At 52.5% G+C, this 25,455-nt stretch overlaps 1 protein-coding gene across 1 annotated transcript in view; it reads right to left on the bottom strand.

Annotated features, from left to right (window-relative positions):
• LOC107124820 overlaps positions 1–25,455 on the bottom strand; it is a 43,652-nt gene that overhangs the window by 9,951 nt on the left and 8,246 nt on the right. Inside the window, exons 6-16 of the mRNA XM_015428329.1 lie at positions 21,765–21,898; positions 20,143–20,343; positions 16,907–17,055; positions 16,274–16,433; positions 14,172–14,280; positions 12,497–12,630; positions 10,411–10,522; positions 6,819–7,018; positions 5,443–5,476; positions 3,178–3,318; positions 1,834–2,009 (exon numbers count right to left, since the gene is read on the bottom strand). Coding sequence (XP_015283815.1) covers positions 1,834–2,009; positions 3,178–3,318; positions 5,443–5,476; positions 6,819–7,018; positions 10,411–10,522; positions 12,497–12,630; positions 14,172–14,280; positions 16,274–16,433; positions 16,907–17,055; positions 20,143–20,343; positions 21,765–21,898 — 1,550 coding nt within the window. The remainder of the gene's footprint in view (positions 1–1,833; positions 2,010–3,177; positions 3,319–5,442; positions 5,477–6,818; positions 7,019–10,410; positions 10,523–12,496; positions 12,631–14,171; positions 14,281–16,273; positions 16,434–16,906; positions 17,056–20,142; positions 20,344–21,764; positions 21,899–25,455) is intronic.

Genomic DNA, 25,455 nt, shown 5'->3' with positions numbered 1-25,455 from the left:
GGGAGAGTGGTCAGCCGGCAGAACAGGCCGACCCTGCAGCCATGCGCAGAGGAAAGGTCTACAGACTGCAGCCTCTGCAGACAGCTGCACTGGTCCCGGCCATGGGAGCTGGTTCAACGACTGCATGGATGACCTCCTCTGTATACACACGCACGCGAGGGAGGGAGAGTGGTCAGCCGGCAGAACAGGCCGACCCTGCAGCCATGCGCAGAGGAAAGGTCTACAGACTGCAGCCTCTGCAGACAGCTGCACTGGTCCCGGCCATGGGAGCTGGTTCAACGACTGCATGGATGACCTCCTCTGTATACACACGCACGCGCACGCACACACAGACACACACCAGTCATGTCACAAAACTGGGGAGAAGGTTCAGATTTTCCAGAAATACGCCTCCCGATAGCTGAGCTCTGATCATTCAAGGCTACTCTTGAAGAGGGTTCAGACGCTGCAGCTGCCCTGCTGGAGGGGGGCCAGCTATCGGGAGCACAGGCCCCCAATCCGACAGCAATTCCACAGGCTGCTGGTCCGCTCCCCCGAGCCCAATTCGCTCCTGATCCCAATTCAAGGTGGTGGTTTTGTCCTTTCAATCCCTCCATGGCCTGGGAACCAGGATCTCTTGCAGGGCTGCCTTCTCCCGCATGTTCCTGCCCAGGAATTAAGACTGCAGGGAGAGGGGGGGGGGACTCCTGACTGCCCCGTCAAGCAATGCAGCTCACCTGACGGGTCCACAGAGGGGGGCCTTTTTGGTGGTGGCCCCATGATTACGAAACGACCTCCCCAGGGAGCTGCGCCTGGCCCCCTCCCTCTCAGTCTTCAGGAGGCGGCTGCAGACGCCAGATTGGTGTCGTAGTTAAGTGCGCGGACTCTAATCTGGGAGAACCCGGTTTGATTCCCCGCTCCTCCTCCACTTGCACCTGGCTGGATGACCTTGAGCAAGCCATAGTTCTCTCCGAGCTGTCCTTGAGAAAAAGAGCAGTTTCTGTCAAGAGCTCTCTCAGCCCCGCCGACCTCACAGGGTATCTGTTGTGGGGAGGGGAAGGGAAGGGAGTTTGTCAGCCGCTCTGAGTGAAGGGCTGGGTATAAATCCAATCTCTTCTTCTTCTTTATTTAGCGCTGCATTTTGGGTCAGCAGTCCGGAGTTGTGACCAATGTTCCCTCTAAGCTGTGGAGTCTTGTGAGCAAAAATTCTGCTTTGTGAGCTACTGGCATTAAAGTTGTGAGCGAGCAATTTGGCTACTGCATAAATCAGTTTGCTCTGGAGCCCTCCTTCCTCAGCCAAGACAAAGATGTGTGAGCCGGAGGCGAAAAAACTGTGAGCTAACTCACACTAACTCAGCTTAGAGGGAACACTGGTTGTGACTTTAAATTTCAGGTTTTAGGTTGTTAAGAGATGGGATTCATACCCCATGGCCCTTCACTACCCGAAGGTGTCTCAGAGCGGCTTACAAACTCCTTTCCCCTCCCCCTCCCCACAACAGACACCCTCCTGTGAGGGAGGTGGGGCTGAGAGAGCTCTTGACAGAAACGGCTCTTTTTCAAGGAGAGCTCTTGTCAGAACGATGGCTTGCCCAAGGTCATCCAGCCAGCTGCAAGTGGAGGAGTGGGGAATCAAACCCGGTTCTCCCAGATTAGAGTCCGCTGCTCTTAACCACTACACCAGACTGGCTCTGTTAATGTATTTTATATGTTTTATCTATGCTGCAAGTGGCCCTGAGCTCCACAAGGACAAAAGGCCGCTAACAGATGTTCCAAATACACGAATAAGTACATGACTGGGTGAATAAATAGATGAATAGGGCCCAGACCGTTGTCCCCACCACGAACCCCACTCACCCGGGGCGTGGAATACACCCCCAGGGATTCCAGCCTCTCCCTCCCCTGGCACAGACTGAGCGTTTGGACCCAGGAGGCATCCCTGCGACTCGACGACACGCCTGCGGTCAGCCTGGAGAAGAACGTCTGGTCCGGGTCCTTGTCCAAGATCACAAGCGCCTCTCGTCCATGTTGGCCTGGAAAGGAGAGCCGGTCTGGCATCACGTCACACCACACTAATAATTAGTTAATTAATTATCATATGGCACCGTGTGTGGTATATCCTGGAGATCCAAAGACTTTTTGGCTGTCTGAAGTATTAGCTCTTTTTTAGCACTAGGTGGCGAGCTAGACTTATTTGGGGGGCTGAGAGAGCTCTGAGAGAACATGTGACTGACCCAAGGTCACCCAGCTGGATTCATGTGGAGGAGTGTGGAATCAAACCCGGTTCTCTAGATTAGAGTCCATTGCTCTTAACCACTCCACCAAACTGGCTCTCATCATGTCACACTAACAGCCAACGACTCTGGTACCGAACCACAGATTTGGAAGGGGCCCTAAAGGCCATCTAGTCCAACCCCCGGCTCAACGCAGGATCAGCCTAGAGCACATCCCTGAGAAGGGGAGGAACAGCTACAAAGCACTGGCAACCAATGCTCCCTCTAAGCTGTGGAGTCTTGTGAGCAAAAATTCTACTTTAGTGCCCCTGGCACTAAAGTTGTGAGCGAGCGATTTGGCTGCTGCATAAATTAGTTTGCTCTGGAGCCCCGTCCTTCCTGAGCTAAGACAAAAATGGGTGAGCCGTAGGCTAAGAAACTGTGGGCTAGCTCACACTGACTCCGCTTAGAGAGAACACTGCTGGCTACCTACTGGGAATGTCCCTCACTCTGCTTCTGTTATGTATGCAGCCCGCCTCACGGCGGCCACAAGAAAGACAGGAGCTTGGCTCCAGAAAGACAATGGGACCTGGGATCCTAGTCCCCCCCCTAGCTGACCAATGGGCTTCTTGGCGGGAAATTCAAACCCTCCAATGGAGTGGGAGGCCCAGGGGTGGGAGTGTATATAGTTGGCCTTGCAGGGCCGTTGGGTGCTCTTATGTTAAGTACGCAATAAACGTGTGCAACCGCATGTCGTCGTCCGAGTCTTCCATGCGGCGAACCCAGTACTTTTCAGCTTCCCAATGAACAGGCACGAGGCCGACAGTGGCGAAAAGCGCAGGGGGCCATGGCAAGCAGGCAGGCAGCCACACGCGATGCCCCGCACAGGAGCCCAGGAGATGGCCGGTGGACCACCTGTGGGAGAAGCGCAAGCCATCTCTCGGATCCCCCCCTCCCTGGGGTGGGCTTTAGCGTGGCTGTGGCTCACCTGGGCTGGATGCCCGAACTCGGCATCGGCGACGGATTTCCCCAGCGGCTTCAGCAGACAGGTGCAGGATCAGGCAGCCAAGGGGCAGGCAAGACTCACAGAGGGAGACGCTCCCCAAAGGAAGGGCCACGGCGCTCTCATCTGTCCAGAAAGGGAGAAGGCAGCGGCGTCACGGCCTCCGGCCAGGGCTTCAGCAAGACTTAATAAGGCACAACATCTTCCAAAGGGTCACCGCACAAAATAACTATCTAAAAGCAACTCATAGAACTACGTAGGTTAGAAACAGAAACATTGGCGGGGTGCATGTGTGTGTGTGTGTGTGGTGCAGTTAGGCGCATGCAGTTAGCACTGCCCTTGTAAGAACCTAAGAGAAGCCAATGTTGGATCAGGCCAATGGGCCCTCCAGTCCAACACTCTATGTCACACAATGGCCAGAAATACCAGTGCCATCAGGAGGCCCAGCAGTGGGGCCAGGGCAGTAGGAGCCCTCCCACTGTTGACCCCCCCCCCAGCACCAAGAAGACAGAGCATCACTTGCCCCAGAGCCCCTATCTATACCTTGTGGCTAATAGCCACTGATGGACCTCTGCTCCATAGAAGAACACAAGAGAAGCCAAGGTCGGATCAGGAAAGTGGCCCCTCCAGTCCAACACTCTGCGTCACACAGTGGCCAGAAACACCAGGTGCCCTCAGGAGGTCCAGCAGTGGGGCCAGAACTCCAGAAGCCCTCCCACTGTTGCCCCCCACCCCAAGCACCAAGATCACAGAGTTTCCCCCAGCCCACGTACCCCCACCTTGCAGTGATCCGGCATGGGATGGTATCAAGGTACGGAGAACTGTGGGAAGGGGAAGCCATTGCAAAAAATCTGCACATGCAAGGAGGGGGCCCAGGCCTTGATGCTAGGATGCCTCCCTCCTCCACTGAGGGGGATAAGAGCCCCCCCCCCCACCAGAGGCATCCATTCCCAGTGCCACTAACATGGGGGGGGTGTCTCCCCCTCCAGTCTGAAACACGGAGTGGCCCCCCCGACGGAGGACACAGAAAGTAGGGGTCCTCCACCCGCAGCCTGATGGGGAGAGAGAGCAGGCGGACGCAGACCCGGCAGGAGGAGGGGCCTGCACAGTCACTGACCTGTCAGCCTCAGAGCCAGGTCCTGCCCGGATACCTTAAAGCAAAGGGAGTAACAGTTAGTCTTTACAGGGCGCTTCTGGACAGGCAAAGCACCCCACGGACAGCGGTCGTTGCAGGTACAACAGCCTTGCTAGTCGGGCCTCGGCCACGGATCGGCAATGATCAGACCTTGCCTAGGAGGAGTTCAGAGCAGGGACGGGAAGAGGTGGAGAGAGCAGGCGTCCCTGGGCTTTGGCTACGGTGCCGCTCATCAACCCAAGGAAGCAAAGACCCGTCCTTCTTTCCGCCAGTGGAGAACAGGCAGTGGCTCATAGCTGCAGCCTCAAATCTTTGGAGAGAGACAAGCCACAAGTGCCACAAAAGAGCCATAAAACAAAAGAGCCGTGCAAGGGGCTGGGCAGGCTCTGCCAAAGACCACAGGGGCTTGGCTCAACACCCAGCAGTGGAGCCCCTTCTCTCAAAAGGCTCCCACCTCTCGGAACTGGGAGGAGAAATCCCTCTCTCCTCGGTCAGCACCAAGAAGACAGAGCATCACTTGCCCCAGAGCCCCTATCTATACCTTGTGGCTAATAGCCACTGATGGACCTCTGCTCCATAGAAGAACACAAGAGAAGCCAAGGTCGGATCAGGAAAGTGGCCCCTCCAGTCCAACACTCTGCGTCACACAGTGGCCAGAAACACCAGGTGCCCTCAGGAGGTCCAGCAGTGGGGCCAGAACTCCAGAAGCCCTCCCACTGTTGCCCCCCACCCCAAGCACCAAGATCACAGAGTTTCCCCCAGCCCACGTACCCCCACCTTGCAGTGATCCGGCATGGGATGGTATCAAGGTACGGAGAACTGTGGGAAGGGTAAGCCATTGCAAAAAATCTGCACATGCAAGGAGGGGGCCCAGGCCTTGATGCTAGGATGCCTCCCTCCTCCACTGAGGGGGATAAGAGCCCCCCCCCCCACCAGAGGCATCCATTCCCAGTGCCACTAACATGGGGGGGGTGTCTCCCCCTCCAGTCTGAAACACGGAGTGGCCCCCCCGACGGAGGACACAGAAAGTAGGGGTCCTCCACCCGCAGCCTGATGGGGAGAGAGAGCAGGCGGACGCAGACCCGGCAGGAGGAGGGGCCTGCACAGTCACTGACCTGTCAGCCTCAGAGCCAGGTCCTGCCCGGATACCTTAAAGCAAAGGGAGTAACAGTTAGTCTTTACAGGGCGCTTCTGGACAGGCAAAGCACCCCACGGACAGCGGTCGTTGCAGGTACAACAGCCTTGCTAGTCGGGCCTCGGCCACGGATCGGCAATGATCAGACCTTGCCTAGGAGGAGTTCAGAGCAGGGACGGGAAGAGGTGGAGAGAGCAGGCGTCCCTGGGCTTTGGCTACGGTGCCGCTCATCAACCCAAGGAAGCAAAGACCCGTCCTTCTTTCCGCCAGTGGAGAACAGGCAGTGGCTCATAGCTGCAGCCTCAAATCTTTGGAGAGAGACAAGCCACAAGTGCCACAAAAGAGCCATAAAACAAAAGAGCCGTGCAAGGGGCTGGGCAGGCTCTGCCAAAGACCACAGGGGCTTGGCTCAACACCCAGCAGTGGAGCCCCTTCTCTCAAAAGGCTCCCACCTCTCGGAACTGGGAGGAGAAATCCCTCTCTCCTCGGTCCCCCAGAATTTAAATTCTGGCAAATGTGTGTGTGTGGGGGGGAGGTGAACTCTTGAGGGAGGGGCCGTGGCTCAGTGCTTTGCATACTGCCGGCTTCAACCCCCAGCACCCCCAGTCCCAGGATCTCTACCGGAGAGCCACCACTAGGTAGGCGGGCCAACGGCCTGACAATCCAAGACAGCTTCCTAGGAGGGCATGGCAGGAGCCAGCGCGCCTCTGCAGAATCCGTCCCAGCGGACGGTCTAAAGCAAGCCCTGCAGGGACCCAGGAGGACCCCGAGGTTGCTAGGCCAGCCCTGTGTTCTGTACCTGCCAAGGAAAGGCCTTGGGGAGCTCCCTGTGTGAAGGTGGCTTCCCTCAGGACGGAATGTGTCTAACTCTTCTGCGGGCAAGCTTCCACGCTCCTTAGGGGGCCTCCTTCTAAAACTGGTTAGGCAACTTCGGGGGGGGGAAGCATTCCTCAGTGGAGGTTTTCTCCCCTCTAGCAGAAGCAGCCACTCCTTCTGTCGGGAGTGGGACCCCCTGGAGGGACCTGGAGCCGCCGTTTGGGACAGGCGGACTCAACTCCTCCGGAGGGTTTGCACGTCTTTCAAGGAAGACCTCTCCTCTTACACTTCTCGGGCGGAATCAGTGCTGACTAACCTCTCCTGGGTCCCTTTCTACTCACCGAGCTCAGCTGAGCAGCCCTGAAGTCATTAGGAATACCTGCGGAATCCCACGGTGGAAGGGGACGTCCGCCACCAACAGCTTTCCTACTGCAATGAATCTGCCTGCGGGGAAACTGCCGCCCTCCTGAGGCCCAGGGGAAGGGGGGGCTTCTCTTCCGCGGCAGCCACGCCCTCCACCTGCCCACAAGCCCACTTTACCTGGATGGCCACAATGCAGGAAAGAGGCAGTGCTCCCAGTCGGATGTCCAAGTGCAAGGCTGAGAGGCACAAGGGATTCCCCTGCAGCTCCCTTTCTGCTTCCGGGGAACCGGCCTCCACCTGAGAGGTGCTGGGAAGGACATACACCACACACGAGCGCTTGCAGATCTTGTCCACCTTGGCACAGATGTTCATCAAATCTGGAAAAACGCACCCAAGAAACTGTGTTACTGATTCACTTTCTCAGAATTCCATCAGCCTGGGTTTCACAGTCGTGGAAGTGGTGACAGACTTCACGTTCCTGGGATCCCAGATCACCCCAGACTGTGACAGCAGCCATGAAATTAAAAGACGCCTGCTCCTTGGGAGGAAAGCGATGGCGAACCTAAACAGCATGATAAAAAGCAGAGACATCACCCTGCCAACAAAAGTCCGCATGGTCAAAGCAATGGTATTCCCAGTAGTCATGTATGGCTGCGAGAGTTGGACTATAAGGAAGGCCGAGCGCCGAAGAATAGATTCTTTTGAACTATGGTGCTGGAGAAGACTCTTGAGAGTCCCCTGGACTGCAAGAAGATCAAATCAGTCAATCCTAAAAGAAATCAACCCTGACTGTTCCCTGGAAGGCCAGATAATGAAACTGAAGCTCAAATACTTTGGCCACCAAATGAGAAGGGAGCACTCACTGGAGAAGACCCTGATGCTGGGAAAGATTGAAGGTCAAAGAAGATGGGGACGGCAAAGGATGAGATGGTTAGACAGTGTCATCGAGGCAACGAACATGAAATTGAGCCAACTTCAGAGGACAGCGGAAGACAGGAGGGCCTGGCGGGAGCTGGCCCATGGGGTCACGAAGAGTCGGACTCGACTGTGCGACTGAACAACAACAACACAAAACCTACATTAATGTCCCAAAAGAATAGAGAAACATATGATACACTACTGGATGATAATAATGAATTAAAGCCATTGGAAACCTTACGTCTGAGCAATATAAATCTTACTTGGTGCGAGAACTTGCAATTACAATCGAGATATGCTAAGGATAAAGTAACAAGTTTCTATGATAGTAAAACTGATCTAGATAAAATATGGTTGTCCACCTCTGATAAACTGATACAAAAATGTATAACTTTTTACTGAATGACTTTATTTAAAATGAAGTAGTAAAACCATCAATGATAGCCTGGATGCAGGATATGGGTAAAAATATAGAGACAGATGATTGGTCAAAGATCTGGAAGGCGGTAAAACTAATGAGAGCAACTGCATATAAGGAAAACATCCTTAAAATGTTTTATAGGTGGCACTGGACACCCGACAGAGTGGCCAGATGCTATAAAGATGTATCCAAAAACTGTTGGAGATGCAAAAATAACATTGGAACCTTTTACCATATGGGGTGGAGATGTAGAAAGATCTATACATTTTGGCAAAACATTAAACAGGTCATACTAGAAATTATGAACATAAGTCTAGAATTGTTACCAGAAACGTACTTGCTGAACATTATCCTAGATGGATATGATCAAAAAGATATTTATTTGTTAACTTACATTCTCATGGCAGCCGGAATCCTAATAGCTAAGCACTGGAAGTCTGAAAGTATACCTCTAAGAGATGAACTGGCAGAAAAACTATATGAAATTGCAGAAATGGACAAGCTTAACATGGTCTTACAAGGGAAAGATGATTTAATTTTTCAAATGATCTAGAGTATATAAGTGGTTTCGAAAGAAAATGTAATGTACACTCCAATGAATGAAACACTCCAAGTCTTGTAATCCTTATGTGTTGTAAATGTGTAAAACTTATAAATATTATTAAAAAAAAGAAAAGAATTCCATCAGCCCAACTTTCTCCAGTGAATGGTTAGATCTGAGTCCCAGGAACACCTCAGAGATCCACAAAAACTCCAGGGCCTAAGTGTAAGGAAGACACCAACTTGTCTGTAACATAGCAACACTGTAGAACTGAAGGACGGCAGGAGGGGGAGGATCGACCTTGCAAGTCTTCACAGGAACTGTCCGGTACTCAGCTTTGCAAGAGCTGCACAGCTGAGATCTCTTAACGGACAGCTGCACTGGAGACAGGGAGGGGCAGCGTCTTAACAGGTCCTTCAATAGATAAAATAGCAAAAGGTGTGGGGGGTAAGATAATGCGCGTCTGGTGGGCAGGATGTTTTCCTACCTTGTGGAGTCATTGTAAGTTCTAGTTGATTTTAATTACTCTTTGTATTTTGGCAACCCCCTGAAGGACGTGGAATTTTCTTTTTTCCTTGAAATATTGTTAATTGAGGTTGCCTTTGTTGTTTTTTGATAATAAAAGCATTTTTGCCTGATTTGCCAAACCGGAGCCTGAACCTGGGTATTCTGGCAGAGAACCTGAAGTCTGTGCCTTACACTAAGCTTTCTCAAGAGTCAAAACTCACTTCGACAGAGACAACAGAGCAGAAACAGGGGTCGGAGTTCTTTCCTCCCAGTCAGGAGGAGGGGTGGGTGTGGCAAAGGCCTTCCTGGACTCAGATTTAAGTGTTCTACGGCAGACCAGCACCCCGACCCCTCTGGAAGGTTCTCCAGCGAAGGACTCGACATGGGTCAAGAGACTGCCCAACAGAAAAGGGGAAAAGGGGGAAAAATAAACAAAAAAGCCTATCACAAGGAACGCAACGGAAGTGCACCTCTGTCAGACCAGAAACAGTGAAACCCCCCAAAGTGTTAAAATGCAAAGGAAACTCAAGTCTTAGCAGCACAAAAACATTATCAAAAGCAGCGGCACAAAATCAAACTGAGCTGCCATCCAGTCTGAGAAGCTGGGGAGCAGGCCGAGTGCAGACACCTCAGAACTAGCCACCAAGGACCAGAAAAGGAGAGACGTTTTTCACATGGGACCAAGGCTCCCTTCTAAGCGGTGGAGAGTCTTGTGAGAGCAAAAATTCTACTTTGCGAGCTGCTGGCATTCAAGCTGTGAGCGAGCGGTTGGGCTGCTGTGTCAGTTAGTTTGCTCCGGAGCCCCGTCCTCCCTGAGCGAAGACAAAACTGTGTGAGCCGGAGGATAAAAAACTGTGAGGTAGCTCACACTCACTCAGCATGGAGACTAAAGCTTCGTCACGGTGCCAGGTAGGCAGTGGTGGGAAGGACGGTCCGCACGCGCACCCCCACCCAGTGCCACCGCCTGGACGGCTCTGTCCTTCGTGGTCCTCTGCCCCCACCCCATGCTCCAAAGACGGGTCACATGACTGGCAAACAAGGAATCCACAGGGCTCGCAAGAATGCAGCTCTCCACTGTCAGAATTTTTAACAGAAGGGCATACCACAGGGCACCAAGAGGCCCACCCAGGTGGCCCCAGGTACGCCTGCATGACAAAAACCAATGGGCCTGGATTCTTTCTTTCCATGCCCAGAACTTGCCCCTCCCACCCTCTCTTCCTTGAGCAGCTGGCTGCCCCCACAACCACGGGGCGTAACCCATTTGGCTACCCAGCCCCAGACACGCCCTCTCTGCCCCTCTGGCGATGATGCGCCTGCCGCTCAGTTTTCCTGCAGGAGAGAGCCAGTGGGAGAGAGGACACGGCCAAGCACCACCTCCTCACCTGGAATGAGCTCTGCGTTCTTCTGCACGGGCTTCAGGAGGGGCTCGAACTGCATCCTCAGGGACTTGCTCAGCTCCAGGACCAAGCTCTGGAAGCTCCCTCGGATGCGTTGCTAGAAGAGAACCACACGACAGGAGAGAGAGATTGACGGGCGCGTCCCAAGGCCTCGGCCCAGATCGCTCCTCCCTCACACGGCCACTTGCCAAAGAGGCCAGGGAGCAGCCCCTGTTGGTACCAGATGCCGCGTGAAGGCAGGGTGCCGCAGGGGAGCTCTTCGGCCTTAGCCAGCATCGTGACGAAGAGAAGGGAGCCCGGTCCACGGGACTTCCAGATGGGCCGCCGCAGAAAAGAGCACCTCAAAGACTCACAACATTTGTGGCGGGGAAGGCGTTTTCGTCAGTTGCAAGGAAGTGAGCAGTATCCGAGAAAGTGAGCTGTGGCCAGTGTTCCCTCTAAGCTGAGTTCATGTGAGCTAGCCCACAGTTTTTTTGCCTCCTCCAGCTCACAGATTTTCGTCTTCGCTCAGGAAGGAGGGCTCCAGAGCCAACTGAACTCATGCAGGAGCTGAATCGCTCGCTCACAACTTTCATGCCAGGAGCTCACAAAGGAGGATTTTGGCTCACAAGACGCCACAGCTTAGAGGGAGCCTTGGCAGTGACTCCCGAAAGCTCCTCCCCGGCCACAAATTGTGTCGGTCCTTCAGGTGCTCCTGGACTCGGGCTCTTTTCTGCTGCTGCAGACAGAGTAAGAGGGCTGCCCCTCTGGATCTATTATTCTTCGGACATCAGCAGAAGGGAGCCAGCGACTCGCGCAAGCTCCTCCCCGGCCACAAAAGTTGCGTTCGTCCTGAAGGTGCTCCTGGACTCTTGGGCGCTTCTCCACGGCACGAGACTTCCGTTCCCCTTGTGGCGGACGAGCAGCTGCGTATTAAGCCCGACTCCGTGCCCAGCCCCATCTCATCCGATCGCAGCAGCTGAGCAGGGCTGACCCTGGTCCGCCCGGGATCCCTCCGCCGAGCCCGGCCAGAGCAAACCACCTCTGAACCGCAGAGTGAAAAGGAGTGATCTTGTGTGTGTGTGTGTGTGTGTGTGTGTGTGAGAGAGAGAGAGAGAGAGGGAGGGAGGGAGAGAGAGAGGGGGGGGGGGGGGGAGGCAAGCTGGACGGAGGAGCTGTTCAGGCCGCACACCCCAGATTCATGCTGGGCACTGAGGTGGCAGCACAAGAGGCCCCTCCCACAGGAACAAGGAGGGACACACACACACCCCCACGGAACCACCCTAAGCCAGAGACCCGCAGCTTCGTTGCCGACTGCGGGGCAGACACCTGTCAGGCGGGCTGGACCCAGAAACAAAGGAAGGAAGGAAGGAAGGAGGGATCCCCCCTGGACTCCTGAGGAAGGCTACGCTGGGGATCCTGCCACCTGCATGGACTTAACCCAGGCGATACCATCGAGTTTCCAGCCCCATTGCTAGAGCGTTGCCTGGCTACGTGCCTACGTCACGTCTGGGCGACGGAATAGTGCAGCACCTGTGTTTTCCCCGTGGGAATGGTCCCACGAAGAACTATACATCCCCCGCCGACTTGGGAGCCCTGGGGGGACACACACACTGGTGCATTCGCCATTTGTGGGTATGCTGGATCATGTTCAGCAGCATTCCCCCCTGTGATTTCACAGCCTCAGTGATTTCGATGCACGGGACAGGGAATTACTGCAGGCCTCCTCTGCGTACAGAGAAAGAGATGTCTGCACGCGTGTGAAAATCACCACCCCTAACTGCCGCGGAGGCTTCCAGGAGTTTTCCAACCTAGAAACGAATTCCTTTCCATGTAACGCGGCCTTAGGAACACAAACGGGCATTCTGAACATCTCCATTCCAGTTTCCACATTTGTTGTCCTGTCCCACATTAAGAGGACTAAAAACAGAAAAACCCACTTTAAAAATATATGAAAGTGTGTCTGTGTGTGTGTGGGGGGGGAGGGGAGGCAAAGCAGGCCAAAGCCACCTGAGTGGCCGAAACCGCAGCCCCGGGAAAAGGCAGCTCCGCTAAACCCTCCCACAGGTGAGCCTCTTCTCATAAAGCTCACCTGCAGCCGGCTCAGCTGCTCCTGCAGCTTCTGTGCGGCGGCCTCAAAGATGGAGTCCTTGTTCTCGCGGATGTAGCTCTCCATCATGTCCTTCATCCTCTGGAAGTAGCCGGGGCCGGACATTTGGCTGCACGCTGTTGGGGGGGGTTTGAGAGGTCAGCACGTGCCCCTCCTTACGAGCATTGGGCCGCCTCCACTCCCTCTCGCCTCCTTTGGCCAAACCTCCTAGGTTGCACACCTGCCTGAAGCGAGGCTGAAGATTCCTCTGAGCACCCAGCAGGCGATTGCTTTAAATGCCTCTTAAGGGGGCCTCTGCCAGGAGGGTCTCTCCCCCCACTCACTTGGCCACCCCTTCCCCCTCCAGCCTGAAGCTTCATCAGCCCAAAGCTTCCTTCTGGATGCACCCATTTCTTTATTCACCGTAGGCATCTGCATACTGCTCTTCCGGTGAAGCTTATTCTGGCCCTGCCGGTGGAGCTCCTGGTGGCCCCTGGGTTTTGGCCACTGTGTGACAGACAGAGGGTTGGACTGGAGGGGCCACTGGCCTGACCCAACACTGGCTTCTCTCATGTTATCTCTGGGGCAGTGATGGTGTAGTAGAGCCAGTTTGGTGTAGTGGCTAAGTGTGCGGATTCTAATATGGGCCAACTGGGTTTGATTCCCCCACTCCTCCACTTGCAGCTGCTGGATGACCTTGGGCAAGCCATAGTTCTGACATAAGAACATAAGAGATGCCAATGTTGGATCAGGCCAAAGGCCCATCCAGTCCAACACTCTGTATCACACAGTGGCCAGAAATACCAGTGCCATCAGGAGGTTCACCAGTGGAGCCAGGACATTAGAAGCCCTCCCACTGTTGACCCCCCCCCCAAGCACCAAGAAGACAGAGCATCACTTGCCTCAGAGTCCCTATCTATACCTTGTGGCTAACAGCCCCTGATGGACCTGTCCTTGAAAAAGAGCACTTTCTCTCAGAGCTCTCTCAGCCCCACCTCCCTCACAGGAGGGTGTCTGTTGTGGGTAGGGGAAGGGAAAGGAGTTTGTAAGCCGCTCTGAGACTCCTTTGGGTAGTGAAGGGTGGGGGTATAAATCCAATCTCCTCCTCTTCTACTTTTTCCTCACAGGGTGTCTGTTGTGGGGAGGGGAAGGGAAAGGAGTTTGTAAGCCGCTCTGAGACTCCCTTGGGTAGTGAAGGGCCATGGGGTATAAATCCAATCTCCTCTTCTTCTGTTGTCTTGGTGCTTGGGAGGCAAGAGTGGGAGGGCTTCTGGTCTCCTGGCCCCACTGCTGGACCTCCTGGTGGCCCCTGGGTTTTGACCACCGTGTGACAGAGAGTGTTGGACTGGATGGGCCACCGGCCTGATCCACCATGGCTTCTGTTATGTTCTTATTCCGCCCATGCTCAGGGAGTAAAGTCTCCCTTGCACTGTGCAGAAACCACGGAAAGGAAGCGCCTCAATTGCAGACTCCAGCCCCAATGTTCTCGACTGCAGGGGCAGAACCTCTTTGGTGTAGACTCCCTGGTTTTGGTCCTAACCCCACAGGTGACTAGCAAAGAGGAGCATTGCCCCAGGACAGCTCTCCACTGCCGCCAGCACACGTCTCTACACCATTCAAGCCTGTGGGATACCTGCGGGATACCAGGTCAGCAAGAAAACGACTCTCCACTTCCTACCTGCATAGGCCGGGTCCATGTCAGCCTGGATCGCTGGTGTCAGCATGCGGGAGATGGAGCGCTGCTTCCGGCTGATGTAGAACTCCTGGTCCAGGAGGAAATTGCGCAGCTGAGGAGAAGGGGCAGATCAGGCTGTGAGCAGAACACTCCAGGGAAAGGATGCCGGAGGAGCCGGAGGCGGCTCTGTCTGGGGCAGCAAAGCCCAGCTGGAACCTCGCCGCTCCGGAAAGGCTAGCACCGCTTTATGCCAGCATTCCCGATCTTGCTGCTGAGCGGAGCTCCTCGTTATGCAGTCCTTTTCTGCGAGAGGCTCGAAAAGAAATGAAACTAACCGCGGGCCAAGAGGCCACAAAGTGCAGGAAGTCCAGAGTTAAAAGTAAATTGTGTACCGTTCAAAATCTAACCCAGGAAAAATGCAGAGACCGTTCAAGAGCTATACACACTAAGCCAGAGAGCACCAACCGGTGTCCTCCCTACCGTGGTGTATCAAGCTACTGGAAGACTCTCCGTTTCAGAATACAGGTGACCCTCCTTCCACAAAAAGATGACTTCAGAAAGGGGACTTGTTAGATGGTTTAGTATTTAATTTCTTAATTTCTTAATTCAGCAGAGTTTAGCAGAGTAAAATTGAGTCTGAGTCCATGGTAGTTTCAAAATATAAAAGTTTACTAACAACCTATCAAGGGTAGGGTAAACAGGAGGTAAAATAACAAAGAGCTTTATTTCTACATCCTCATGTCTAGATAGACTTCCTTACATGGCTAAGGTCTAATGGAGAGAGATGGAGACTGGAGCTTCTTCTTGCTCAGGGACAAAGAGCCATAAAATGCTAAATAGTAACACTCCATTCCCCAATCAAAACAACAAACTAGATCTGTATCTGGCGGGCTTTCTAACTCTCTAAGCAGATAGGATACAAACAAACATGTGATTCAGAACACAATATTAACTCAGTAAATACTGAATAGAAGTGTTCTAACTTGTAACTTCCAACACCCCTTCTCAAGTTATAACACTGAAATCATGCAAATTTAAACTTTTACGAAGATTCTCAAAAACGTTGCTTGTCAAGCGGCTTGGTCAGGATGTCGGCAGTCATCTGGTCAGTAGGACAGTAACGAAGTTCAATGAGTCCTTTGTCTTGTAAGTCTTTCACATATTTGCATTGAAGAGCAATGGTCTTACTCTTGGATTTGGTGCTCTCACCTTTGCAGAGAACGATGCAAGCTTGATTGTCCTCATACATTATTATTGGTTTCGGTTCGTCTATTCCAAAGTCTTTCAGTAGATGAATGATCCAGTACAGTTCATAGCTGGCACTTTGCGCTGATACACATTCAGCTTCTGCAGTAGAGATCGCTACAACAGATTGCTTTTGACTAGTCCAGTCAATTAAACTGTTTCCATAGTAGAATAAGTATCCACTTGTAGATTTTCCATCAGTTGTGTCTTTTCCCCAGACCCTGCTTAGCTTCTGAAACCTGACGAGATCAGATCAGACCAGCCTGGGACCATCCAGGTCAGGGGAAGAGATGAACAGGAGTTTGTCCACCACTGCCTGCCCCCAACCCAGGACTTCCTTGGAGGTCTCCCACCCAAGCACTACCCATTCAGTCTCTGCTTCTTCTTCTTCTTCTTCTTCTTCATCATCATCATCATCATCAAGGGAGGTTAAAAGCGTACACCTTTTTAAAAACCTTATTTAGAAACATTATTAACTAGCTCATTAACAGGTGTTAACCAGCCTGTTTATTTACTACTGATTAGATTTGAGTTTCACCTGAATCACACTCTACTCTGCCCTGCACCTGCCTTTCACGGCCTCTTTGCCCTTTTATTTTAACCTCATTGATTTATTCCTCCTGCGTAGTGAGACTCTACTCACAGGACCTGAAGAGGCGGGCTGCAGTCCACGCCAGCTTATTCTTCCGGAATGCGTCTTTCTTCCCCTTTAAGGAGCCACAGGCCTCCTATTTAATTTTCTACAGCCTCTCAAATGCCCCATGGAGTCCAACGGCATTTGCCAGTTCCCCCTCCACACACCCCTACTCCCCCCCCCCCCACAAAGATGCAGCCCGCTGCTGCAGCTGCCTCAGCCTTACCTGGGCCTGAATGGCCTCCATCTGCTGTCGGTGAAGGGCGTCCAGGGCCTCCGTGAGGCTGTTCTGCCTGCCCACGTCCCTCTTGAGCTCTCGGAAGAAGAACTTCAGCTTATCCAGAACAGCTTTGGTGAAGCGTTCAAGGGATTCCTCCAGTTTAGAACTAAGAAGAAGTAGAAAGAAGAAGAAAGAGGAAAGAAGAAGAAAGAAGAAGAGGGGGAGGAGGAGATTGGATTTATACCCCGCCCTTCACTCGAAGTCCCAGAATGGCTGACAAACTCCTTTCCCTTCCCCTCCCCACAACAGGCACCCTGTGAGGTAGGTGGGGCTGAGAGAGCTCTGAAAGAACTCTTGAGAGAACAGCTCTGAGAGAACTACGGCTTGCCCAAGGTCATCCAGCAGCTTCTAGTGGAGGAGTGGGGAATCAAACCCGGTTCTCCCAGATTAGAGTCCGCGCACTTAACCACTACCCCAAAGAAGGGAGGAAGGGAAGAAGGGAGGGAGTGGGAAGAAGATTACACAGTTGGAGAGGCCCAATTAATAGGATCCCTTGGAAGAACACAATGCCCCCTTATCTTGAGGTGGCTGCACAGGCACCCTGTAGGCCAAGCCACCCCTCCGGGGTAAAACACTCACCCGAAAATCGCGACCCAGGCTCCAGCGATGGCGTCATTCACCGGCTTCGCGAGTTGACTGTTGAAATCCACACATCCGCATTTCAGAGAGGTGTAGACACCACGGCGAAGACATGCAGCATGGTACGTGGAATGCGGTAAGCCAGAACCCTGCGGAGGGGAATGAGGAGGGAGAAAGAACAAATCCATATGTTCAAGTCTTTCCAAGAAAGAGGCGGCGGGGGGGAGGGGGGGGCTACAGAACAATCTAAATATTGAGCCACAGCTCTGTAACAGAATAATATGAGAAAAGCCAGGAGCGAATGAGACATCTGTCCTTTAATTTATCCTTTCCCAAAATCAATGACAGTCAAAACCATGAATCCCCAAAGCACACCCCATCGGGGAAAGCACCAGAAGGCCACCATCCTCAGGGGGTGTGGCCAGGCTGATCCCCTGCGGCGGCGGGCGGGGGGGGGGTGAGAGGGGGATTCCAGACCTCTGCCACCACTTCAAAGAAAAGCCCCCGCATCCAAATTAGACAGTTTATTTTGTTTACTATACATTTAGTTTCCTGTTTTCAATTTCACTTTCCCTTATTTCTTAGATGGCAAAAATTGAGTGTGAATATTTAACACAGCAGTTTGTTCCCCTCTTAAAAGAGAGCCAGTCTGGTGTCGTGGTGAAGTGCGCAGACTCTAATCTGGGAGAACCGGGTTTGATTCCCCACTTCTCCTCCACTTGCACCTGGCTGGATGGCCTTGGGCAAGCCGTAGTTCTGATAAGAGCTGTCCTTGAAAAAGAGCCCTTTCTGTCAAGAGCTCTCTCAGCCCCACCTACCTCACAGGGTGTCTCTTGTGGGGAGGGGAAGGAAAAGGAGTTTGTAAGCCGCTCTGAGACTCCCTTGGGTAGTGGAGGGTGAGGTATAAACCGAATCTCTTCTTCAAAGCCAGTCTGGTGTCATGGTTAAGTGTGTGGACTCTAATCTGGGAGAACTGGGTTTGATTCCCCACTCCTCCACTTGCAGCTGGCTGGATGACCTTGGGCAAGCCGTAGCTCTGATAAGAGCTGTCCTTAAAAAAAGAGCCATTTCTGTCAGAGCTCTCGCAGCCCCGCCTACCTCACAGGGGGTCTGTTGTGGGGAAGGGAAGGGAAAGGAGCTCTGGGACTCCTTCAGGTAGTGAAGGGTGGGGCAGAAGAGACCGAGTTTGGTGTAGTGGTTAAGTGCGTGGACTCTAGTCTGGGAGAACAGGGTGTGATTCCCCCACTCCTCCACTTGCACCTGGCTGGATGACCTTGGGCAAGCCCTACTTCTGATGAGAGCTGACCTTGAAAAACAGCAGTTTCTGTCAAAGGCTCTCTCAACCCCACCCACTTCCCAGGGTGTCTGTCTGTTGTGGGGAGGGGAAGGGGAAAGGAGTCTGTAAGCCGCTCTGAGACTCCCTTGGATAGTGAAGGGTGCGTGGTATAAATCCAATCTCTTCTTCTTCTTCTTCTTAATACTGAGGTTTCTTTTGCTCCTCATACAGGGGTTGTACAATGCTGTGCTGGTCCTCCAGAAAAACCAGCTGGTGGGCGCTTAAGGTTTTTAGGTTTGGGTCAAGAACAATGGACCAGGCCAAGCACACACAAATCTGGGCCGTAGAGCACTCTGCACGCTCTCAGAGGCTGGAGCCTTCACTGCGGGCACCCTCTGCACAATGATGGCATACAAATGGAAAAGCGCATGGAAGGAGCAGACCCTTACAGGAGAAGCAGCGTCGGATGTATCCCCCACCCTCCACTCAAGAGTCTCTGAGCAGCTGACAATCACCTTCCTTTCCTCTCCCCACAACAGACAGCCTGTGAGGCAGGTGGAGCTGGGAGCGCTGTGACTGACCCAAGGCCACCCAGCTGGCTTCGTGTGGAGGTGGAGTGGGGAATCAAAGCCGATCAGAGTCCATCCCTCTTGACCAAGAGCAGAGCAGGAGTCCCTATAGTGGCCTCTCCCCCCTTTCCCTTACGGCTGCATCTCCCCTTTTCTTCTGCAGGCTTCACAAAGCCTGCACAAACTGCCAGAAAACTCTTAAGACATGTGATAGTGGTACAGATCCAGTTCACGCTGATGGGGCTTACATGAGAGTAATTCTGACAAACTGAGCCCTTTGTTAAGTAGCTTCGCTTCTGAGGAGACCAGAATTATACCTTCTTAAGAGGAAAAATTAGGGGGCTGTTATGAGACATATGTAGGAGCTGCGGTGGCTCGAGTGGTTAAGACGCTGAACTGCAGACTGTGGAAGGTCAGTAGTTCAGCAGTTCGAGACCCGAGTGCCGCATGACGGAGTGAGCTCCTGTTTCTGGCCCCAGCTCCTGCCAACCTAGCAGTTCGAAAGCAAGACATTGCAAGTAGACACCACTTTGGTGGGAAGGGAACAGCGTTCCGTGCGCCTTGGTGTTTAGTCATGCCGACCACATGACCACGGAAACGTCTTCAGACAGTGGTGGCTCTTCGGCTTTGAAATGGAGATGAGCACCGCAACCCTAGAGTCGGATTCGACTGGCTTTCAAGCAAGGGAACCTTTACCTTTATGAGACATACCTATATTAGAAAGTGTAGTTCTCTCTCTCTCTCTCTCTCTCTCTCTCTCTCTCTCTCTCTCTCACACACACACACACACACACACACACACACACACACACACACACACTTTAGATTTCAGGGTGATGTGAACCAGACATACAACTTCTGCAGTGGCTCTGAGAGCGTTTCTCTCTTCAGAACCAAAGGGGTCAATGGAGGGAGGGGTCTGTGGGCCTCCCCCAATACGCTCCTCCCCCTTCCTTCCCAGGGGTCCTGAGGCTCGCTGAGCAAGGGTCTCCTTGAACTCCACACACTTCACCCACTGCACAGGAGCCCTCATTCAAGGTAGTGGTCAACACCAAGTTAGCCCCCAGCACTCCAGGGGCTAGACTTATTTTCAGACTTCTTCCGGGGCACAGAGAAAACTGAGAAGCGTGCAGAACAGCAGAGAAAGGGCTACACCAAGCTGGGGAAGCCGGGAGCAAAAGGTGCACACAAAAAGCAAGCAGCATTGGTCTGAAGCAGCAACACAAAGTTTGATTCCAGGGGTACCTTGAAGACCAACAGAGTTAAATTCTTGGGATTAGAAGTGTGCCTGCACAGGACAGCTCATGCCAGAAATAAAACTTTGCTAGTCTCAAAGGTGCCTGACTAGACTCGAACTTTGTAAAGAGCAAGCGTTTCAGGACATGGCTTACAGGCAAGCCCCAGCTTTTGACGATGTCCTCACTCAGTTCCTTGGCTTTATTTGCCCCCTTGCTGAGGCTGGTTTGGATCAGGACCCCAAAGAAGTACTGAATGTCGGGGAGGACGTCGTCTGCAGCCTCCTGGAGCAGACTGGGGAGACCCTGCAAGGCCTGCTGCACCGTTTCCCGGACTTGGGCCTGGTGAGAGACGTCCTGGAGAACAAAGGGAAGGAGAGGAAGAAGAAGAGACGGGATTTATACCCCACCCGTCACTACCCGAAGGAGACTCAGAGCGGCTTACAATCTCCTTTCCCTCCCCCTCCCCACAACAGACACCCTCCTGTGAGCTGAGAGAGCTCTGAGAGAAATTGCCCTTGAGAGAACAGCTCTGAGAGAACTTGTGACTGACCCAAGGTCACACCGGCAGCTGCACATGGAGGAGTGGGGAATCCAACCCAGTTCTCCCAGATTAGAGTCCGCGCACTTAACCACTACACCAAACTGGCTCTCAAACTGGAGAACTCTGGATTCATGGAAGTGTGGCCTGCACAAAACCAGGCAATACCTTCCGCTTCTCTTCCCTTGCCCAAAGGTGAACTCTGAAGGATAGCTTTGTGCATGATTTGGAAGGGAAAGCAAACGAACAGGGTTGATCACAACGGCTTCCTCGCAAGAAGAAGAGCGGAGAAGGGCTCGTGTGAACCCCACAGCATCCCACCTCCCAAGTCTGGAGCTTCCGCAACACTGAAGGGCCTTGCAAGTGTGTTCCTTTACTGGCCCATTCCTCTCTAAATGGGGCTGCCTTTGTTGCAAATCCGGAAGCTACAGCTGGTGCACAATGCTGTGGCCAGGTTGTTGGTGGGCGCCTTGGGCCGGGAGTACATCCGGCCTGTGCTGAAATTGCTGCACTGGCTGCCAATGGTGTACCGGATTCGCTTCAAAGTGCTGGTGCTTACCTTTAAAGCCCTATATGGCCAAGGTCCGACCTACCTGAGGGATTTATACCCCACCCGTCACTACCCGAAGGAGACTCAGAGCGGCTTACAATCTCCTTTCCCTCCCCCTCCCCACAACAGACACTCTCCTGTGAGCTGAGAGAGCTCTGAGAGAAATTGCCCTTGAGAGAACAGCTCTGAGAGAACTTGTGACTGACCCAAGGTCACACCGGCAGCTGCACATGGAGGAGTGGGGAATCCAACCCAGTTCTCCCAGATTAGAGTCCGCGCACTTAACCACTACACCAAACTGGCTCTCAAACTGGAGAACTCTGGATTCATGGAAGTGTGGCCTGCACAAAACCAGGCAATACCTTCCGCTTCTCTTCCCTTGCCCAAAGGTGAACTCTGAAGGATAGCTTTGTGCATGATTTGGAAGGGAAAGCAAACGAACAGGGTTGATCACAACGGCTTCCTCGCAAGAAGAAGAGCGGAGAAGGGCTCGTGTGAACCCCACAGCATCCCACCTCCCAAGTCTGGAGCTTCCGCAACACTGAAGGGCCTTGAAAGTGTGTTCCTTTACTGGCCCGTTCCTTAACAGAGAGGAGTGGGATGGCTACTCTTCCATTCCTCTGTTTTGGGGCATTCAGGTTAACCTTGAACGATCCTTGCAAATTTCTGGACTACGCTCCTGCTCACCTCCGCCCTCTGGTTGGTCAGATAATGCACGATTTGGCTGATGACACGAGCCACGTCCCGGATGACCTTCTCCGTGGCTTTCATGCTGGTTTTCAAGCCCGTTTCGATGACAAAATCCTTCAAGGCCGGGATTTCTGCAGACAGACAGGGAGACACGGTGGAGCTTTCCCCAAGAATCTCCTTCCCCGCCCTCCCAAAAGCCACTGAGCACCGGGGCTTGGCCGCCACAGAGTAGAATGAACAGGAAGCAGGGAAGGAGAAGTGGCGTTAACTGAGATGCCAAAGGAAGCGGAGCAACAGCCAGGCAGCCCCCGAGCACGATGCTGCGCATGAGGGGTGCCACATCTGGGTCACTTCATTCCCCTACTTGGCTGAGCGCATCTGGACAACCCGCAAAGAAGCTGTGGTTGTGAGAGGAAGGGGAGGAGGAGAGGAACAGGCAGGCCGGGGAGAGGTGCATGGCTCAGGGTTGGAGCCTCTGCTCGGCACGCAGAAGGTCCCAGGTTCCATCCCTGGCAGCATCTCCAGTTAAAAAGGACCAGGCGGGAGGTGATGTGAAAGACCTCCGCCTGAGACCCTGGAGAGCTGCTGCCAGTCTGAGTAGACAATGCTGATTTTGATGGACGGGGTGTGTGTGTCAGATTCCGTGCAAGGCAGCTCCAGGGGAACAACCGATGAGTATTGGGTATTGTAAATAAGAAGCGGGAGACTGACCAGTTATGAAGGTGCACAGAGAGTTTATATAGTTATAAAGGTGAATATATACAGAGATATTTACAGGCTATTGAACAGCATGTCGTGTCTTAGTCTATGAGAACTGAGTTCCTTTCCAGCTTACTAAGCTGATATCTATTATGCTAAACCCCAGCCAACCTCTAACAAGGTGATGTAATCACTAACTCTAACAAGACCTGAAAGAGCAACACCTGCTAGAAACACCTGGCTGTAATTACATGATTACTAGCATGACAGCTAGGTCTGACAAACAGATCAAACTGATCTATAGTAACTGCTTGCTACCTCTATTATTCTGACATATATCTCAATATAGAGCAGCATATGGAGTTCCAATACAGGGTCACCGGGGCTTAGACATCGGTCACAGCTAGGCACAGGGATGAGAAGATGGGCTCCCTCTTGCCATCTGCAGGGTCGTCAACTTGGCTCAGAAAGCACAGGCAAACTTGGACAGTGCTTACTCACTAGCACAAGGTGCCCAAGCACCAGTGGGCGCAAATGCCTGCACTTTGGAAAAAGTGGGGTCCCGACCGCACGTAAGCAGCCAAGCAGGGGCTTTGCTCAGGGCAAGTGGCCATCGCTTTTGTGCCACGTACAGCCTGCTGTCCAAAAGAAGCTCCCAATAGCTGAGTGAGCTTTCTGTGAGGGAGGGAATCAAGGCATGTCTCAGGTGCACACAGACCTGCGACCTCTGGGCACGGAAGGGCAAGCCAAAGGCAAAGCAAGACGGGTCAGCAGCCTGGCAGCATCTGAGGTGTTTTCTGTTTCTTTTCAGCCTGCTCTTCTCCCTCCTCCTCCTCTCTTTTCTCACAGCCATCTCCTTGTGTGTGGGGAGTTAGGTGAGGCCGCCACAGGCCCAGCATCACTGTCCACGGCAGGGCTGCGTAGAAGAAAGGCTTGCCAATATAAGGACTGAGGGGCAGTTAGTTCAGGAAAAAACGGAAAGGGAGTGATTCGGGGGAGGGGTCTGGAGGAAGGGAAGGCTCACTTTGTCCAAAGATTCCCCTTTCACCCCCTCTGGTTTCTTCCACCGGCTGCAAAGGATGTGCCAGTGCCTTTTCATTGGGTCTTACAGTGCTGGCAACTTATACAAGCCAAAAGGAGCCCAAATTAGGGGAGTGCATTCAGATGTTCCCGAGCCAAAAATATACAAAATATACAAAAATATATGCATGACGGAGTGAGCTCCCGTCACTAGTTCCAGCTCCTGCCAACCTAGCGGTTCAAAAGCAAGAAATTGCAAGTAGATAAAGAGGTACCACTTCAGTGGGAAGGTCACAGCGTTCCGTGCGCCTTGGTGTTTAGTCATGCCGGCCACATGACCACGGAAACGACTTTGGACAGCGCTGGCTCTTCGGCTTGGAAACGGAGATGAGCACCGCAACCCTAGAGTCGGACTCGACTGGCTTTCGAGCAAGGGAGACCTTTACCTTTTTACCTTACTGGTATTTTTCGGGTATATTTCGGCATCTGAAAAGTATCGAGGATTTTTCAGAACAACCGGGGGGGGGGAGTCCCGGATGTTGTCAGGAACTGGGAACATCGGAGGAAACAACAGAGGAAACAACTGAGGGGCAGAGAGAGACTGCTCCCTGCTTCTCAGCTGTTTCCCCCACTTCTTCTGCAGTCCCTTTCAACCAGGCTGGTTTAAAAGGACTGCAGAAGAAAGAGGGAGCACATTGCTCCTGCCACTCAGCTGTGTTTTGTGGCTTTCCTGAGCCTGGTTTTGTTTTTTCCGTTTTTCCCCATCTCTGTCTGTTGGAACCCCCCCCCCCCAAAAAAAATATATATATTGGGATTTCTAAAAAAATCCCTGATCCAAATACTTTGCCGGTACTGGGATCCGTGATTTTTCAGAAATCCCAATTTTTTTTTGGGGGGGGGGGTCTGTGACGACCTCCTATTGGGGAGGACTGAATTTCACTTTAAATTATGCTTTATGTTTATAAAATAGGTAGTTCCTGCTGCCACCAGGAATTTTCTTTAACTTCCAAATCCCCTTTCTGCTTCTGGTTTTGGTATTGTGACTCAGGGTCTTGGCTTGCGAGGATCTATGTGGTCCTGAGGAATAATGGATCAGGCTTCTGGGATAAACTTAAATAAAAAGGATTTATTGAAAGAACAAATTAAGAGGTGGTTTAAACTGTAACTGTTTAGGAAATAGGTATTTGTAAATATGTAGGTCAACTGTATCACACAGGCTATTCTCTTTGGAACTTTTACTCTCTTTAAGAACTGTAGTTTCACTTTACAGATATATAATATACTGCTTTCTCTCTCTTTGATTCCACACACCACTGACTTCACACCACTGACTGATTCCACACAGAACTTTCAGCTCTCCCTCTCTCTGACTCCACACAGCACGGTCAGAGCTCTCACTGGCTGAACTCCAACTCAACAACATCAACTGCTTTTTCTCCCACTGTCATTCTCCAATCTTTCACTGACACACCCACACACAGAATAACTCCTCCCACACTCTGCCATCCACCAATCATGGCACACTAGTTACTATCAAACATTTAAAGGGACACACACACTCTCAAACAAGGAATCATCACAGGGTTCAATAGATTCAAGCAATGAACATGAAATTGAGCAAACTCCAGAGGATGATGGAAGACAGGAAGGCCTGGCGTGATGTGGTCCATGGGGTCGCAAAGACTCGGACTCGACTGTGTGACTGAACAACAACAACAATAGCCCAAATTTCAGAGCTTGGGAATAGAAAACTGAAGAGCCCAACACAGCAGATGAGTGGACGGGAATTATATTGATACCACGTTCCACCATTCTCCACTGGGGACAGAGGAAGAAGAAGAAGAGATTGGATTTATACCCCGCCCTTCACTCAGAATCTCAGAGCGGTTTACAAACTCCTTCCCCTCCCCACAACAGACGTCCTGTGAGGTAGGTGGGGCTGAGAGAGCTCTTTCCAGAGCCGTAGAAC

This window comes from Gekko japonicus, unplaced genomic scaffold, assembly GCF_001447785.1.
Source record: "Gekko japonicus isolate JY-2015 unplaced genomic scaffold, Gekko_japonicus_V1.1 scaffold3659, whole genome shotgun sequence".
Taxonomy (NCBI): Eukaryota; Metazoa; Chordata; class Lepidosauria; order Squamata; family Gekkonidae; genus Gekko; species Gekko japonicus.
This window is presented reverse-complemented; position numbering and strand designations above follow the sequence as displayed.